General features: G+C 40.7%; 1 protein-coding gene across 1 annotated transcript in view; it reads right to left on the reverse strand.

Annotated features, from left to right (window-relative positions):
- Positions 1-2,180: 2,180 nt before the first annotated feature.
- The window catches only part of baiap2l2a (BAR/IMD domain containing adaptor protein 2 like 2a), a 32,401-nt gene continuing 14,854 nt past the window's right edge, over positions 2,181-19,727 (reverse strand). The window contains exons 4-14 of the mRNA XM_050069237.1: positions 19,385-19,446; positions 19,227-19,298; positions 18,908-18,988; positions 18,688-18,819; positions 15,843-15,941; positions 14,794-14,863; positions 12,427-12,610; positions 9,611-9,676; positions 7,286-7,478; positions 4,139-4,179; positions 2,181-3,693 (exon numbers count right to left, since the gene is read on the reverse strand). Coding sequence (XP_049925194.1) covers positions 3,615-3,693; positions 4,139-4,179; positions 7,286-7,478; positions 9,611-9,676; positions 12,427-12,610; positions 14,794-14,863; positions 15,843-15,941; positions 18,688-18,819; positions 18,908-18,988; positions 19,227-19,298; positions 19,385-19,446 — 1,079 coding nt within the window. The 3' untranslated portion in view covers positions 2,181-3,614. The remainder of the gene's footprint in view (positions 3,694-4,138; positions 4,180-7,285; positions 7,479-9,610; positions 9,677-12,426; positions 12,611-14,793; positions 14,864-15,842; positions 15,942-18,687; positions 18,820-18,907; positions 18,989-19,226; positions 19,299-19,384; positions 19,447-19,727) is intronic.

The raw sequence follows: 19,727 nt of genomic DNA on the forward strand, positions 1-19,727 counted from the left end.
CTTTTGTGTGCCGGTTATTTCAGGTAATCTATACGAATAGATAGCTGCATATGAATGCTAATAAAAAAATTTAGAAGCAAATATAAAGCTAACTTGTTTTCAGGTGATAGTTGATTGCATTTCAGCCACTGCATTCCGCCTCTCCACATGGACTGTGTACGTACCATTTTAATGTGATTAGTCAATAACGCTTGGACTACAAATGGAAACAGAACACATCTGATACCAAAATCTTGTTCCGTTGCCTTATAGAGAGACTGCTTGACCAACCTGCCCTCCATATTTTCCATCTACATGAAGCGTTATGTTGCAATTGCAACACTGTTTGCCACCTCATGCAGACACCAGAAGAAGAAAACAGGCGCTGATCTTGGGGAATCAACTTGTGGCTCTGCTTCAACTGCGCGAGACAACGACTGACCAAAACTTCTGACATGTAAGAAATTTATCTGAACATCTGCTGGTCAGTCAGGAGCAGTTCAGTCCATGATCAGTCTTCACTCCCCGCTGTATACTGCACGGCAAACGATGCTAGACAAAGCTGAAATTCAGTCAGACTCTAAAATGAATCACACTGCTTAAAAATCAGGTCAGAAACAGGCTCAAATCGTACAGTGTATGCTGAGCTTAAGTGGTGAAAGGAGAAAAAGAAACTGCCCACATTACAGATCACTGATGAGCATCTTCCTTTAGCCTGTTCCACATTATGAATGCAACTTCGCTCAAAGAGAAAAAAGGAGGCGGAGGCCACATTATTCCACTTGGCAAAGAGTCTTTATTCAGAAGAGCTGTGCTAGTTTAGCAGAGCCATGCTGTCAAGCCATTAGCAGAATTGGATTCACACTGAGGTTCAATTTGGGTTAAGTATCCCCAGCGGAGGACCCAAACAGGCGACGCGGGAATCCTGATCTTCTTTAGTAGGCCATTTTACTGCCTGAGCAAATAAACACAGATCTGAAGCTTAAAGGCTATCACTTAAAAGAAGAGCAGTTTAGTGGAGCTCAGAGAAGCTCAGTGCTGGTCCCAGCAGACAGCTGAGGTCAGCGTCATTCATACGATAAACAACTACTGAAAGAGTTTTTCTTTTAAACTAACTTTAACTTAGTTCTTTATTTAGTTGTGAATGTTTAGAGCAGTACTAAATATTTGAAATCAAATAATCAGGAGCTTAAACTGATGATGTAATACCAATATTTTTTATTATTTAATAACTCACATTTTTATCCTGTTAAATTATATTATAGATCTGTATTATCATTATGCCATCAGTGAAAAATGCCACCTGCTGATAAAATTAAACACATTAGTATATGTAATTATAAAGACAGTATTAAATTATCCATGAACGCATTGCATTTTTCATCACATTTCTGGCTCAGACTTTTTATCCTATTTTTACAAGATATTTCAGATCTGCCAGAGGTTACATTTCTTTTTTACAAGCCATTTTCTAAAGTAAATTAGTCATGCAATTAATATTTATTAATGGACTTAATTCAGTGGAGCATGTAGAGAAAAATGGTCAAAATGCTTTACAATGGCAATAAAAACACAAGATTCATCTCTCAGCACTGGTTCCTGACATCAACTGTCAGCCCAGTCGCCAGAAGAAAATGTTGGCATTGTATGTTATATGTCGAATACGTTTCATATCAGCCTTTCTAATGTAATGTAGTATATGACCTGACTTTGTCATCGGGAAGTGGAGGGAAGGATGGATGACATGTCAACTTGGCAAGACACCTGCCAAGCTGCAGACCACTGTTTAAGACCAACAAACAAAGCAACAAAGAAAAACAATTTGTTTTGTGAGCCTTCACTGTCTTTTTCACTGTCTCTTTAGGCACTGAAACTGTCTGTTTTATAGCAACCTGTCACTGTTTTACAACCCACTGTTTAGGCACCAAACAGGTGTATATAGTGACCGGACACTGTTTTTCCAGTATCTCTTTAGGCACCAAAATTGAATGTTTTGTAGCAACCTGTCACTGTTTTACAACCCACTGTTTAGGCACCAAACAGGTGTATATTGTGACTGGACACTGTTTTTCCAGTATCTCTTTAGGCACCAAAATTGAATGTTTTGTAGCAACCTGTCACTGTTTTACAATCCACTGTTTAGGCACCAAACAGGTGTTTGTAGCCACATCCACTGTTTAGGCACCAAACAGGTGTTTGTAGCCACCTGAAGCTGTTTTTCCAGTATCTTTTTAGGCACCAAAATTGGGTGTTTTATAGCAATCTGTCAATGTTTTTCCAGTGCCCTTTTAGGCACCAAAATTGTCTGTTTTATAGCAAACTGTCTCTGTTTTACAACACACTTTTTAGGCACCAAACAGGTGTATTTAGTGACCTGATGCTGTTTTTCCCGGGCCTTTTTAGGCACCAAATTGGTTGTTTTATAGCAACCTGTCACTATTTTACAACTCACTGTTTAGGCACCAAACAGGTGTATATGTGACCTGAAGCTGTTTTTCCTGTGTCTTTTTAGCCACCAAAATTGGGTGTTTTATAGCAAACTGTCAATGTTTTTCCAGCGCCTTTTTAGGCACCAAAGTTGGATGTTGTTTAGTGACCTGTCACTGTTTTTTCAGCATTTTTTAGTCTCCAAAATTGGGTGTTTTATAACGAGCTGATATTGTTCCAGAGTCTTTTTAGCCACCAAAATTATATGTTGTTTAGTGATCTGTCACTGTTTTTCCAGCAACTTTTTAAGCACCAGAAATCGGTATTTTTTTAGTAACCCTGAGCTGTATTTCCAGCACCTTTTTAGGCACCAAACTTGGGTGTTGCTGCTGTTTTTCAAGCATTTTTGAGCAACATAACTGATCTTTTTTAGCAACCCTTTGCTGTTTTTCAGCTATGATAGTGCCACAAACAGTGGGTATTTCAAGCCAAAACATTTTCCTAATTACACTCAAGTGGTTTTTGTGTCAAAGCCTAACCACACATTAGCTGAAGCATTGTTGAAAATAAAGTTTCAACGTATCTGCCACATACTAATATAGGAATGTAATGTATCCGTGGTTTGCAGAAACATACAATGCCAACATTTTACTGGGCTGTACATTTACACTATAAACACATCATAGACAATAGGCATTTATTTCCAAATGGACAATAATATACAGTAATGAGTTATTTAAATATCATTTGTTGTCAGAATTACAGTACCAATAAATCAAACATGTCAGAGCAGTAATAAGGATTTAAAACCAGCTAAGATCAATGCACATGTAAGTTCATGTTACATAAACATGTTTGTATCACAGTGATTCATTTTTACTATCTTACAAATCACAAAAACAGAGCCAATTATTAAAAAATCAACAACAAAATTGTTGGTTTACCAAGATCTAAATAATATACATCTACAGTCCTTGTGTGACCCCAAGAATTATACAATATTAATACATTTTTTTGTCCTCTTTCTCCAACCTTGTGTGCATCTATGCACAAGGACAATATGGCAATCAGTGTGTATGACAAACACCAGGTCCACTGAAGGTCTGCTTACTGACATTGGACCAGACATACTTATTTTCTCCTATTTCCAAGGTCAAGAATGAAACGTAAAGCTTGACAAAAGCGCTTGTTTCAGGGTAAAGATGTCATCATCGATACAGATGTGGGGCCGATCTGTCATTGGTGGACGTGGGCCTCAGCTTAACTGTGGCAAATGGGTTGGTACCCCTTAAGTAAAAAAGGAAGGAAGGGAAATAGATGTTGTAGGAGGAGAAAAAGACAGACAGAGTGGAAAAAAAAACAATATCAGAAAATAACATCTCTGAGCCTTACGGCGAAGGTTATAACGAGAGAAATGAGAACTGCGTTTCGAACTGTACCAGCATCATCTAGCAAACTGTTCACCTGAAGTGAGAGCAATAGTGGGGGTGATAGTCATGGTTTCCCAAATGGCCATAACTGGAATGGTTTCAGTACTAAACTGCACTTCAAACTCTAATGGAAGGAAAGCAATTCTGTGCCATTTAGATCACTGCCCTCATCTGTTGTTCTCTCATTTAATGGCTTCATGATATACTTCAAAAATATCATTAGTTTCTGCAGAAGAGAACATGAGTGCCATTTAAACATTTTTACAACCTGAGAGAGAGAGACACAGGTTTATTCATCTTACCTCGGGAAGAGTTCTGGTTGTGATCCAGGTGGTTTTGATCTCTGTAGAAAAAAATTGAGAAAGGTACGGGTGAGTGAGGGCCAATCCAAACTGAAAATGTGGACACATGCACTAATGGACGCTTCAGCAGGCTCCGGCCCTCGACCCCTCGCCCTTCTGCTTTCAGATGGTCCTCCCACAAGCTGCTCATTGATGTGCTGTACCAGGCAGTCACACACACTCCAGAGTGTCCAGTTAACACACACTGCTTAATCATAGTTTACAATAAAGTAGAACGAGGGAGCAAGAACAATAGAGATCATGCAGAGGCATCAAGGAAAATGCATCAGTGTCATAATGAAAAAAAAAAACTGGGGTCACTTTGGGCTATTGTGAACTGAATATCTCATTATTGTCCCTTAAAGAGATCCTTCACCCCGAAAATGATCATTTGTTTATCAGTTACTCACCCCATGTTTAAACAAAATTATATCAAATCATCCATGTACCAACTCACAAACCCTGTGCAGTATAATCCAAGTCTCATTTATCCAGTCATTTGCTCAGTACCTCCCAAATAGACAGCCGGGGACCTGAACCAAAAGTAAAAGTTATCTGTGCTCTCTTCAAAGCCAAACTCCATTGACAAAAACAGTAATTTTACCTTGTTGAACACAGGAGTTGCTGGTGTACCGCTGCCTTGATTTGTTTGTTAGTTTGTGTTATTGTGTGACTTTGGTGTTTTAAAGGGTTAATTCAGATTCACAGAAGTCACACAATAACACAGACAAACTTCCAATCTTGACAGCGGTAGATTTAAGCCGATTTTCACCCTGATTTTGTGTCGCGGAGACTATTGTAATCTTTTGAGTGTTCATACCTGGCGACGTGTGTTTCTGTCAGCGGGAGTCTTGCCAACTGCGTTACGACCTGTGTGTGCACACCACAAGATTTCTCCACCGAGCCCTCGCCGACAGAGCCCCAGATAACGCGGTGACGTCACCAAACTTAGAGACGACACATCATAAAGGCATGGATATTCTTTATTATCCTGGGTCCAAACACAACGCGCTCCCCGTGATCCTGTGGACGCCGCCATTGTTGTTGTTGCTTGCCGGCTTGTCAGTGTTGCCAGATCTTGGGAGAGAAACAAGCAACCAGGGCTATGGAAACAAGCCCAAAAGAAGCGACTATCATGCGTTTAAATAACTTATTAGACGGATATATATAGAGGAAGGTGACGTTTAGAGAGCAAGCCCAAATAAGCAACTCCACTTTAGAAACAAGCCCAAAGTCGCGGCTAATAAGCGGACCTGGCAACCCTGCGGCTTGTCCTCCTCACATTTCTTCCGTCCTCCTGCGTGCTGACGTGGGACGTATCCCGCCTCTCATTGGCTGATGCTCTTTGTCAGTCGTGTCAGACTTCTCCAGTTTTCTAGCATGCCAGATATCCAGTCCCAGTCACAGACGAGGGGGCGACTTGCTCGTAGGCTTGTTCACACATGAGGACTCGTCGTGGCAGACTATCTGCTGACTCACCTCCGACCCAAGGTGGCTCTCAAGATCCTCTACGACGTCAAAATCACAGTGAAAATCGTGTAATGTGAACTAGGCTTAACAGGTTCTGTGCTCAGTGAGGTTTTTGTCAATGCGAGAGCATCGATAAGTTTCACTTTCTCTTCAGTTCCCATCAGAAAGGGCTGCCTGTTTAGGAGGTACTGAGCATATGACTGGATAAATGAGTCTTGGATTATACTGCACGAGTTGTGTGAGCGTTTGCAAAAGGGTCTTTTGATACAGTTTTGCTGTTGTTAAATGTGGACCCCTATGACTTCAATTCATCAAGAATTTTCTCAGTTTTCGTTCACTGTCGAGGTATGCGAGAAAGGTAGAGTTGTCTTCACATATTCGAAATAAAATGTTGCGAGTAACTGATACACAAATGTTCATTTCAAGGGTGAAGTATTCCTTTAAAAAAACATAAATCATTTTTGGAATATTGGTAAAATGTGGTTTGCTTTAATATCAATCGTTTTATAAAACAAACCATCACAGTTCAGGAAGGCTATGTTACCTTGAGCTCTCTGCATGTCCCTGACGGAAACAGAAATGCCATTCAGACCACTGTGTGCCTGAGCAGCCTTGAAGAGAAAAGACACTGACAGTATTCTCACACTGCAGCACCTCAAAGGTTATGCACCAGACCTATTGAGTCACAAGGACTTGAAATAGGTCTTCAGTCTAGTAGTCTTAAGTTACAGCATGCCAAAGAAGGAGCACACACACGCACACACACATATGCACTCAAACTCCTCGCCCATACACCATCAGCAGCTGGAGCTTCCTCCCTGCATCCACCAGAAAGACGGGTGTGGAGCCATGGAGAACAGCACCTTGCCGCAGTGCCCCTGCTGGACGGACTGGGAAACACCATCAAAGGTTTACAAAGTACGTCTTATAAGAGCTGTCCCATATCATCTCACCTTTACATACTGACATCAGGACACTGTAATGTATTGTAATATACCAACAGAATAGCTAAAAGCAAACCCAATGTGGCACAGTAACACTTTTTTAATAAAGCTCCATTTTAAAGGAACTATAAGCTGTAACAAAATGGCTTTATTCAGAGTTAATGAATCGTTTGCTAATGCTTTATTGGTCAGTTAATAAGCCTAAACCATCTGACAAAATCCAAATTTATTAACAGCTTATTAACACTGCAACTGCCAACCGGTCTCACTCCCAACTCATCAAATACTGCAGGCACCCTTTAGCATCAGTATGAGACGCACTGGGCAGCAGCAGTTTTTGACGCTGTGCGTGACTACAGTAGTATAAAGAGTGAGAAAGTCTGCGTGGAGCAAGTGGAAGGGGAGGTGGGTGTGTCAGGCAATCTCCAGACTTCCACCTGGGACCTGAGTCGCAGGGGCAGCAGATCAAGTCCATTATAGGGGCGGTGGGCCTTATGTGTGTTTATGAACTGCTAACCAATGTTTAAAACAGTATCACTGCCAAATATAAAGGAAAGTAGTATTAGAAAGTAGTCCCCAAGATGCCCATTTGTAGAACATGTTTAACAAAAATTATTGATATTCTTTTGATAGAGAGAAAAAGAGAGAATTGATTGATTAATTGATAATCAGACAGACTGACTGATAGCCATACCTTGTTTTCTGAATTAGACTCATAACTCCTATTGTCAGCAGTCGGTGCAACTGGTCTCATCTCGTACTGTCTATTTGAAGGTGGAGGCGGTGGAGGTGGAGGGGGCGGGGCTGCGCTGTGGCTGCTGCTCCACGATTGGTTGAGCAGGCTGCTCATGCTGCTAATGCTGCTGTTGCTTCGATGAGAGGAGCCACTGAAATGACAAAAAGTTTGTTTTCTTTATGGAGTATCTGTTATTTTCACTTGACACCTGAGCTCTCATCAGTCTTGAAATGCTCACTGTCCCTCACACTTAGAGAGGATTAGATTTAAACACAAAAAAAATTGAGCTAAATCATGTTTTCTTTTTTGAAGCATATCATATTTCATGTCAGAGTCATATTTAAGCAGATTTGATCTACATTCACATTTTAGGCATTTAGCTGTGACCTGTGTCCACAGTGACTGAGCAGAGTTTTAGTTTCAAACCTCTCACTGGTTTTCCTCACAGCAATGGGTCACCCAAATATCTTAAATAGTTCATGTTATTATTCCAGGCCTGAGCTTCACGCTGACCCTCTTTTAAAAGTTTTGGGCCCATAAAACAATAAGGACAGCCTGAGGGAGCTGCACAATATATTCTGCACCAAACACTTGGACTACGTTCAAGGTTCAAACCACTTCCTGTGATAGCCAATATACTCATATAAATCATATAATCAATACGTTCTCTGTAACGTGTTAGACTGAGGTTATTAAAGTAATAATTCAACAGTGAATGATATGCTTAGTCACTCTGGTAATTTCCTAAAGTCTACGTTAGTTGTCTGGCAGCTTCACAATGACAACAAGACTCTTACAGAGAGAAATTACAGAGAGTTCAGTTCGGTACGCTTTTTTTTGTTTCCACTGTGAAAAGTTGTGGATGGTACCAATGAACCGTTCCGTACCATCCTCATGTTTGGTCCCCCTCTGTTGGGGTACCTAGCACACAGATCTGGTACTAAAAGGTGGAGCTGTGAACACTGCAGTCTGATTGGTCAGTAGAGGACGGTCACTCTGCTCAGGGCTGAGTTTCTCTGTCTTTCTTGGATGACAGGGACTTTTAATAATAAGTGGATCTTCAAGCGTTTCAAAATATATATTAATTTCAACCGGATTATGTGAACTGCCGATATCCCAATCCTCATTGGAGGAAAAAAAAAAATGTCGTTCCTGTGGGCTACAGCAACACTAAACCCCTGAGCTTGCCTGAGAAGGACTAGATGCACAAACCTGCTATTTTTTTTTCTGCAGCCTGTTCTGTTTTGTTTTGAAAATGTTGGCGTGCAGCCTCGTTCTGTCGACGATAAACCAGGTGCAGACTAATAAAGGAGGAAATACAGTGAGTGCTGGACGGAGCAGTGAGTGCAGGGTGACCATATTTTGATTTCCAAAAAAGAGGACACTTGGCCCAGCCACGAGATAGCCTACTTAAATGATACTCGCAGTTTACTCAAAGATGCCTTATAATCTTAATATATTTAAAGTTTATATGTATGGATAGAAAATTCAGTTATATTACAAAATAATGTCTCTCAAAGACAGAAATTCAGATAGGCCCCTATAGATAGGGGACATACACACACTAGAGTGAGGCTACCCGATCCGAGCCCGACGGGTCCCGACGGTAGGCCTACCCGACGGGTCGGGCGGGTTCGGTCAAAAATGTATAAATTGTATTCGGGCTCGGGTCGGATTCGGTCAGCTTTCAGTGAAAATGTAGTGTAAAAATAAATAAAATCCTATTGTCTGTCCTGTTTATTGCTTGGGCACTGTTATTTACGTGACAACACCTGAACATAACACACAGAGACACTGGAAAACTGGACATTATCATCAATTTATAAACACCCCCCGGACGCCCCGGACAGGACGTGAAAAGTGGACATGTCCGGGAAAAAGAGGACGTTTGGTCAGCCTAAGTGAGTGACATGAAATAGTACTGTTTAGGCATCATGTCTGAAGGGTTACTTCTGGTTCCAAAGGTACCATACTGAAAGTGTTTGGTGGAAACAGGGATTTAGTGAGCTGTAGAGGTGCTAGAGGTGGATTTTGTTACCTTTAGACGGATCAGGGCTGTCTGTTTTATGCTTTATGCTAAGCTAAACAAACCAGCTATTGACTGTAGCTCCATATTTACAGTATGGTGGACGCATCTTGCATTCAAATGCTGAAAACCTTGATTTTTCACCGGGACATGAGTCAGTAAAATATGACAGTACATGTCTTTAACAGCCTGAACTTAGCATGTCATAATGTTATTTAACAGTCATACTTCCTGAAAACATTTTATTGCATCTTTACCCAGAGCTGCTCGTCTTTGGAGGATTGTCCACTGCTTCCACAAAGTCGGCTGGAAACCATCCCTGACTGAAAACAGAGGAGGCAGAAATTAAAGATGACAGTTACTCTATGTCATGAAGCATGTTACGAAAAATTAGCAACATCAAAAACACAGCTGAATGTGTGATATTATATTAAGCTTATGCTCATGTGTTTGTGTCCACTTCCTGTTTTATTTTGAAATGTGTTCTCATTGCGTTTGGTGCTTCTTTTACTTCCTGAGTTTCCCCCCTTTTGTTAATTACCTCATGTGTTTCACTTGTGTCTCCTTCCACTCACCTGGGTGTAGTTAGTAATCAGCCCTTGTGTATTTTCCAGTGTTTCCCTCATTCAGTTGCCAGATTGTCATTGTTGTCCTTGTGTTTTCTCAGTCTTTTTTCTTTGTTTTTGATTCCTTGGTTTTTGACTCTGCTTGGATTTATGGACTTGGCTTTTTGTGTGATTTCCCTGAATGGACTTCTCTGCCTTCGCTGACTGCCTTCATGTTTGACCCCTGACCTCGTAAGTAAAGATTTAGATTTGATAAACTGTTGTTGGTGCTTTGTGTTTTCCTCTGCAACTGAGTCTAGTTTTGTACTAGATCATTACAGCATGGGGAAATATCGGTCAGTCTCTCGGCCAGTTGATATATCACTCTGGTCCAGACCAGTGGCTTACGGTAGTTACGATGGGCCCAGTGCACGCTATCGTGCACATAGCATCTCGTCACATGATCAGAGACTTGACACTGGATAACATCAACATACATATTACCCAGCAATCATCAATGCATATCTGTATGTGACAAAAATACCAAAGAAAATAATTGTAATTGTTGATTTATAGTTATAGAATAACATGTAATTTTGTTTTTGATGCTATTGAATTTTACAAAAAAATATACATGATGGAAAAGGTATTTTCAAAGTGGCAATCACTCATAAGGGCCCATTCTCCACCCAACACATTGCTGGAGGGCCCACTCTCTCCATGGGCCCCACGACCTCACAGGCCCCAGGGCAACCGCACTGCCGGCGCTCTTTATTTACGCCCCTGGTCCAGGATCCTGGTCCTATGGATTGCCACGAACATTTGTAAAGACATTCATGTTTCCCAGAGGATGAACCCCTCTGACTTTAGTGATCCTCTAACTTTTCCTCAAGCAAATCCAATACTTAGATTTATTATTTGTTTAGCGCCTATTAGCAAATGTTGACTTAAACCCTTTTGCTCTTTGGGGAGCATAGGTCATTCATGAACTTCCTCCAGCTGGTTCGGTGTTGGGCAATCTTCTCTGCTTCCTTCCAGGATGTTCTTGTTTCCTTGAGTTTCGCCTCGACAGACCTTTTCCAGCTGTTTCTTGGTCTTCCTGGCTTTCTTTTCCTTTGTGGGTTCCAGGTTAAGGCCTGTCTGGTCGTGTTGGAGGATGGTTTTCTCAAGGTGTGCCCGATCCAGCCCCATTTCCTGCGTTTGACTTGGGTTTCAATTTGTTCTTGTTGTGTGGTTTGCCAGAGCTCTTCGTTTGTGATGGTGTTAGGCCAGTAAATTCCCAGGATGTGTCCTAAGCATCTGTTAATGAATGTTTGGAGCTTGTTTGATGATGCTTTTGTAGTTCTCCATGTTTCTGCCCCATATAGTGAGACTGATTTAACGTTGGAGTTGAAGATGCGGACTTTAGTTTTTGTGGTGATGTGGTTTGTGTTCCATACTGGCTTCGGTATTAAAAATGCTGTTCCTGCCTTCCCTATTCTTGCTTGTATGTCTTTGTCACTGCCTCCATCCTTCCCGACAACGCTTCCCAGGTATGTATATGTGTCCACCTCTTCTAGTGTCTCGCCTTAGCAAATGTTAGCTAACTAAAACTAAAATGGTAAACATATAAAACATTACGCTAATCATCAACATGTAAGTATTGTCACAGTGATGTTAGCATTTAGCTCAAACCACTGTTGTGATCCAGGGCAGCCTCACAGAGCTGCTCGCATGGCTGTAGATCAGTGATACTCAAGTTCAAGCCAAATCTTGCCCTCCATAGGGTGCTGGAGGCCAGCCAACCACTTTCTTATTCATGTTAAAGGTTAACTGCATAACACTGGGAATTTTGTTTGTACATAGAATGTAAATCAGGGGCCACAGTGCATAAAAACATCAAAAAAGAGCTTGTTTATCAAAAAAAAAAAAAAAAAAGGCTAAAACCCCAATTTCCTCAAATCCTAGTAACACCCCTGCGTACACCTGACCTGTGTGAGGTCGCTGCAACTTGATTTGCTTCCTCGCAAAGATGAGTGAAGGCAGCAAATGTTGAAAGGTTGAAAACATGCAATTTATGTTTAATATATAGTGATACATATTCTAAATGTTTGTTTATTAACTGGCTGCTGGCCTCCTGTCATTTTTCAGAAGTGGCCCCTGGGCAAAATAAATTGAGTTTGCCTTGGACTCTTAGCCTTGTCTTATTTAATGTTTTATTTTGCTTCTCTGTTTGTTGTGTCAGCCTTTAATATGTTTTTCCTCTTTTATTTTATTTCTGTTTATTTCCTCGTGCTGTTTTATTTTATTTATTCCTTACAAATTGTTGCTTCTATCTGTTTTTCTCAGTGGTTTATTTTTACTCAGGAAAAGGGGACCTGTGTCCAGAACATTAAATGTAAAAAGTGTTTGTCAGTAGAACCACTGAATGGTATCAGCATGAAGCAGAGAGTACAGCAGCTACTACATTTTGTACTTGAGCAACAGACACATTTACAGTGGGTCATAACAGACAGCGAGACACACACTCACTGGGGAACATCTCTCACCGTGAACTGCTATCAGCACGTCCGTACAGCCAGCCGTTCCTGGGCTGATGAACCAGCACAGTGATCATCTCTCCCCTGCTGAAGGCCAGCAGGGTGGGGTTGGAGCCACCAGGCTGGTGGGCCACCCGCGCTCTTGTGGATCTTCCTCCTGTAGAGCGAGAAATGCTTCCCTGGGGAGACGGCGCTGGAGAGATGACAAATAAAACACTTAAGTGCAGAGAAGACAGTTTGTTCGATGATAAACTAGCTCAGATTGCAGAGAATGATCTCTGGTGAAATGATTAATTAAAAAATATAAGCGGCTAGGATTTATTTCTTTAATTATGGCCCTGGAATTCATAACTCAGAGGGTTAGCTGACTGCTAAATATCTTACTCTATGCATAATTATTTTTGCTTGGGTGGCAGGGGAGGCAAATCACTGAATTACACCAAAGAGGGTGGCATTGTTTTTCTGTCGAGTGCATGTGGGCCATCAAGCCTGCTGCGTGCCATGATTCAGAGGTGCAAGAGAGGAATGCAAGGATAAATCCTATTTAATATTCTGGAGATTGTTTATTGTCTGTTTTAGATACATCGTTACTTTATCTATTTTTACTCTAGATAAGCAAGCCAAGTAATTATGCAGACTTTCTGCACAGAAACGTACAAATGAGGAGGTGTGAAAGTGTGTGATGTGCAAAAATTATGAAGGGAGGGACAGAAATGGAGATAAAAGGCTTAAAGAGTGATAAAGCTGGTGGTGGAGTGAAGGCAAAATGAGGACTGATGTGCAGACGGAGGCATTATGGGCTGCAAATGATGAATATCACAGAAATACTTTTGGGGGAAACATAACATGAAATATGTGAAGCCAAGGCAGTAATTATAATATGTATGGGAGGGACACATCCCCCAATATTAAGATGGCCTTAGAATACCCCTCTGTATTCTGATAAAAATATGAGCAACGACAGGCAGCCATGCACTGCTGTCCGAAATACTGTAATCATTAGTACATGTAATCAAAATCATGAATGAATTTCACAAATTGCCATTATTATTATTTTTGTCAGGACCACTTTAGTCAAAGGAAACGTTTTTTTCCATTTGCAGTATTATATTTGGTGGTATGGCTCTTTTCTGGGGCCTCTCTGCCCTTCAATGCGCCTGCATGGAAAGCCTAAGGCAGAGAGAGCACACCTTCCTACCCTTCCATGCGCCTACATGGAAAGCCTAAGGTGGAGAGACCACACCTCTCTGCCCTTCCATGTGCCTACGTGGAAAGCCTATGGTGGAGAGAGAACACCTCTCTGCCCTTCCACACACAACAAGGAAAGCCTGAGACAGAGAGAGCAAACTTCCCTGCCCTTCCATGTACCTACATGGAAAGCCTAAAGTAGGTAGAGCAGCAGCAAATACAAAACACTGATACTGATAAGGCACTGATAAGTCAGACACAAGATGAAAAGGAGGAGCTGGGGTGGAGGTGGGTTGCAAAACAACTTTGAAAGGAAGCAGCAACAGTAGGCAGGCCGGAGCAGTTTAAATAGGGTGCCCTGAATGAGATTTTCCAATTGGTTGCATAGAAAGGAATCATGTGATCTATCAGCTGACTCCCTTCCATCAATCAGCTGCTCCATCAGTTGATCGGGCTGTTTTAGATCAGCTGATGTAGCTGGAGTGTGAGCTGAATGAACTTTGGTGCATTACTTTTCATAGGGAGACGTATGAACAGTGTGTGAGGACAGCCTGAAAATGCTCAGTTTGGCTGTCAACTTTCTAAAATTTCTCCAGGGGGCAAGTTCCCACCAGATACCCTTCGAGGGTTGGGTCGCAGAAGGTGTCGATTGATACCATTGTGCGTTGTACCATTGTATGGCATCAGTAAAGAACAGTGGCACATTTCAGGGTAAAAACAAAAAAGTAGCAAAGGACTTTTATTTTGACAAAATTAAAGACAATACAAAAACTGATTCAGAAAATGCGCAAATTGGTGCCAGAATGCAAGAAATTAAGTATTTGATGCTCAAAATTTCCAGTTCCTCCTGAGGGACCCTGAGGTGTTCCCAGGCCAGATGAGATATGTAATCCCCCCAGCATTACTACTACCCTAGGGTGTCCTACCAGTGGGACGTGCCCAGAACACCTCTAACAGGAGGCATCCAGGGGGATCCTGACCAGATGCTGGGGAGAGGGACGTCTGGCCTGCTGCCCCAGTGACCCAGCCCATGATAAGTGGATGAAAACAGATGGATGCTCGAAATTTGACCCCAAACCCCTTGTTCCATATGTGTGTCCCCCCAAAGTAAAAACAAAACCTATGCCCTTGCAGTTGAGTAATACCTCAACTTAAAATGAATTCAAGGTTTTGGAATAAAGCTCTCACCTCTTGATGGTATGCTGCCAAGGGTCAGCTCCTCTCTGCTCTTCCTCATCTCCTCCTCCTTCATCCTCACCTGTGCAACCAACACATCACATGCACAGGTACAAACAACCAGAAAGTACTGCGGCAAACTTCATAAGCCTCGGGTGTGTTTCATATACAGTATGTTACAGTGTTTATAATGTGTGACTGCAGCAGATGCACAGCTGAAGTCTGAAGCAGCTCACAGGCTTCTCTCTGTTAAAGCAAAGGATAAATCCCACGTCCAACCAAAACAAACAGAATCCACATTAATCCTCCGATTGTTATTACAGTAGGACGTGGGATCTGTGGGGTTCGCTGGCACGTCACCTTCCAGTGAGGAACAGACTGAAACTGACACGGTTTATCTCAGGGGCGTCTGTTGTTTACGTGAATGGTAATTTGCAGCCTGCATAGAAAGAACCATATGGCTTCAGTTTGTGAATTATCCATTGTGTTTTAATCCCACTGTCTTGACACATAGAGCTGTGCTGAGGACTCAGATGATATACAAGGTTCAGATGTGGAAAGGAAAATATGTACAGCCTTATCACAATCACTTATTTATTTCCTTTTTGCTAGAAAGTCTGTAATCTCCTTTCTTTTATTTCAGATGTGTCTTTAATCCTCCTTCTCAGCTTCCCTCTAACAGCATACTGATGGTTTCAAATTAAATCAGGCTCCAACCAGCAGAGGGCACCATGGTAACAAAAATATCAACACAAGAATTCACTGTGTGTGTACCAGTGTTACCAATTTCATGGTGCAGACAACACCCCATCACAATATGCTCTCACATAATGTTTGTTTTATGAATTCAGACACTTTAAAACAAAGTTTTGACAGCTTCAAATGCTGTTATCTATTTCACAAGATATGAGACCAAACAGCTCCCCTCATTCCATTCCCCTCAGACAGGATAATAACTCAGTCCAGCAGCATATTCTTGGAGTTTCCAAAGATTCAAATGCAACACGGCCCCGGCCCGGCTTGAATAATTCAGTAAACACGACTGATTTCTTTCAACTCACAGAGTTGTCTGTAGAAGTGGGTCGTCTGGCCTCGGGTCCTCTGGTGGCGTCCGCCTCCTCCGTCCAGGCTGCAGCTCTCTGCTGGAGAGAACCTCCTGTCTGTTGCACACACACAGAAGTCAGATGTATTGATTATAAATGTTCAGTTACTGGACTAACTCAGTAGTCCTGCTCGGTGCAGCACCCCGACCTAGATTCTAGTTTCTGAGGACAGGTGTCTGATGGACATCAAAACCAAAGCTGACATTCCTGCACTTTCCCATGAATGGTGGGGCATTTTATATTTTAGTTTATGATCTCTGGACAAGTGGGCACTTCTTCTGCCTCACAGCAAGAAGGTTCCTGGTTCCTTCTGTGCAGAGTTTGCATGTTCTCCCTGTGTCAGCGTGGGTTTCCTCCAGGTGCTCCAGCTTCCTCCCACAGTCCAAAGACATGCAGGTTAATTGGTGTCTCTATGTGTCAGCCCTGTGATAGTCTGGTGACCTGTCCAGGGTGAACCCTGCCTCTCACCCAGTGTCAGCTGGGATAGGCTCCAGCGGATACAGAAAATGAATGAACTTAATTATATTTTGTAATAATGTCAATATCCTGCTAAGACCCCGTGATTCATATTTGTCCTCCTCAAAAAAGGGGGAAGTGCAGTGAACACGTTTTATGGCAGAGAGGGAGATAAGTGATCAAATTTGTAGATATATTGTTTCAGTTTCTGAGTCATAACTATAATGTACTAAGATTTCAAAAGTCTATGTTCATTTTAAGCCTTTCAAAATATACACTTTAACACATGTGGGGGACAGTGGGACATCAGAAAGCCTGAGCAGGTTTAACATAATTTCAAGGTAGGGTTAAACAGAATTTCTGTCTTGTACACACACTATGCATCACCAGTTTAAAGCATGCACAGTACCTTTCATATTACATATCTTAGAAGAGAATTTAATCGTATAATGTAAAAGCCATGTACTGGAATGTTTTGTGAAAGGACTGACCCCAACAAACAACATGGTGATATGTTTCCTACATGCCAATTACTATGTAAAAATAAAATAAGATAAAACTGGGAGGGGATATTGGATATCCTGTTGCCATGGAGACAGGTGTATGATCCAATTTATAAAGCTGTTATAGATTCCAAATCACAGTGTTGTCAATTAAAGATTCTATACAAAATTCTGCCGACAAGAAAAATGCTTTTTGGTTAGGGTATGGACGAGGACGACTATCAAAAGATGGTTTGCATCAATTTATCCACGTGCCCTCAAACAATAATGCTTAATGAATTAAGAAGTCCTTTTATTGCCTTATGTCTATGTCAGTGGTTTATGATGTATTATAGTGTAGTTGTGTAATTTGTGTTGTATGAATAAATTAAAAAAATAAAATAAATTAAATTAAATTAAATAAATTAAATTGAATTGAATTAAATTAAATTAAATTAAATTAAATTAAATTAAATTATTCAATTAAATTTAAGACATTAAATTAAATTAAATTAAATTAAATCAAACTAAATTAAATATTAGGTTTTTTGTGTGTCTGTGATTTTTTTTCTTTCAGTCCTTTTATTATCGTATGTCTATGTCAGTGGTTTATGATGTGTTATAGTGTAGTTGTGTAATTTGTATTGTATAAATAAATTAAAAAAATAAAATAAAATAAATTAAATTAAACTAAATTAATTGAATTAAATGAAATTAAATTAAATTATTCAATTAAATTTAATACATTAAATTAAATTAAATTAAATTAAATTAAATTAAATTAAATCAAACTAAATTAAATATTAGGTTTTTTGTGTGTCTGTGATTTTTTTTTCTTTCAGTCCTTTTATTACCGTATGTCTATGTCAGTGGTTTATGATGTGTTATAGTGTAGTTGTGTAATTTGTATTGTATAAATAAATTAAAATAAAAAAATAATACAATTAAATTAAAATAAATTAGATTAAATTAATTAAATTAAATTAATTGAATTAATTTAAATTATTAAATTAAATGTAATAAATTAAATTAAATTAAATCAAATCAAATCAAATCAAATCAAATCAAATCAAATTAAATTAAATATCCCCCCCAAAAAATGTTTTCTTCAGGGTCTCAGGAGGATATGATCATATTTTACAAAGTAGTTTGTACTGCTTTTTCAAAGTAGCTTCAGTTCCCCCTCAGGCAGCTTTGCTGTAGTTCAGCTTCTTCCAGTGTGAAATAATTGGTAGCTTACAAAGCCATGTTTTCAAAGCAGCTTCCTCGACAGCCTGATGTACAGCGAGGCACAGCAGAGTGGTTTGCACGCCTCTCTTCAGGTAGGAACAGATGTTATCAGGTCATATCTACTGGAATGAGCCTTGTATTAGCTCCAGATGATTTATTAAAAAATCCTTGAGATAAGGCAAGTGGCAGTTAAGTATTAAATATCTTAGGTTGGTATTTAGCCTATTAGATGTGCAGGTCAGTCCCCAGAGCGCTTTGTGAAAGCCTCATTATGAAAAACAGGGTTTACTGCATGAAAGGTGTTTAATTGGGGGGGTAGTGTGGTGTTGTAAAAAGTGAGCAGAGTCCAGAGTTCAAACTGTTGACTATTAGTGTGGTTTCAGTCCTGCTGGAGAAACTGAGGCTTTATGTGAAGCTGCTGTTCTGTGTTGACCCTCGTTATTATATAGGACTTTCCTCACGGGGACCGATAGCGTGTCACATAATCATTTCACATTATTGTGAATTCTCTTTGCAGTTCCTCCCTGTCATCGTCCTCTTGACATCCATCGCAGCGAGTTGTAAGACAAACCTGACCCATTTGGCACCTGTAAGCCAAAACAAACCACAAAACAGTGAAATGCTTTTTGAAGCACCTTATCCATGAGGTGGGCGAAGGATTGTATCAGGCCGCAGTGTTTCTCAGACAGAAAGCGGTATCGTCTCTCCTCCTCCTTCAGAGCCTCGCAGTGGCTCTCCCTGAGGAACTGCATATACTCACTGCAATCCTGAGGAAACACATAATTACCAGTACATATAGATCTATACTGTGCAAGGACACACTCCAATACACTGGGGCTGAATTTTTGCTCCAACCTGATTGGCTCCTCTCCGCAGCTGTCTCTCCAGAGCCGCTGCCTGTGTGTGGACCTCCATCTCGTAGTGCTTCCTGCTGCCCTGCATGAGAGAGAGAATGAAATGAAAATGGAGACCCATTCATTTTAATGACTTAATAAGCGATATCAATGTGTTAATTTATCAGATAACTCACTCCAGAGCCACACACACTACCCCTCGGTTCATGAGTGTTCCCATGATACACCGCAGTTATTAATTCTATTTTTTATTCCAGGTAATGATTATGAGTCATTCTGTAAGAGTCCCCTTTGACCCTGATGAAGCACCCCTCACTCACTGATATGTAATCTCTGTCCAGTCTAATGTTGTTATCCATCTCCTGAAGAACCTCCACACTGAACCAGCGGAACTGGAGAGACACAAAATCACATGAAACACTTGAGAAAATGGAGCGAGAAAGACAAGTTGTGACTGATTACTGCTGATGTAACTTACTACTCCCTCCAGCTCAGCGGTGAGTCTTCTTTGGTTCTCAGAGATCTGAATCAGGACGTCACCTTAAAGACAATTACATCACATTATATATTTAATATTTCAGTTATGTTGATAGGTTTTCAATGTAGTGAGTCCTGACCAGCCATTTTATTAGGTACACCTGTTCAACTGCTCCTTAACGCATCACATGGCAGCAGCTCAATGCATTTAGTCATGTAGACATGATGAAGACGAGCTGCTGAAGTTCAAACTGAGCATCAGAATGATGAAGAAAGGTGATTTAAGTGACTTTGAACGTGGCATGGTTGTTGGTGCCAGACGGGATTTTCAGCACAACCATCTC

Source organism: Epinephelus moara, chromosome 18 (genome assembly GCF_006386435.1).
Source record: "Epinephelus moara isolate mb chromosome 18, YSFRI_EMoa_1.0, whole genome shotgun sequence".
NCBI lineage: Eukaryota > Metazoa > Chordata > Actinopteri > Perciformes > Serranidae > Epinephelus > Epinephelus moara.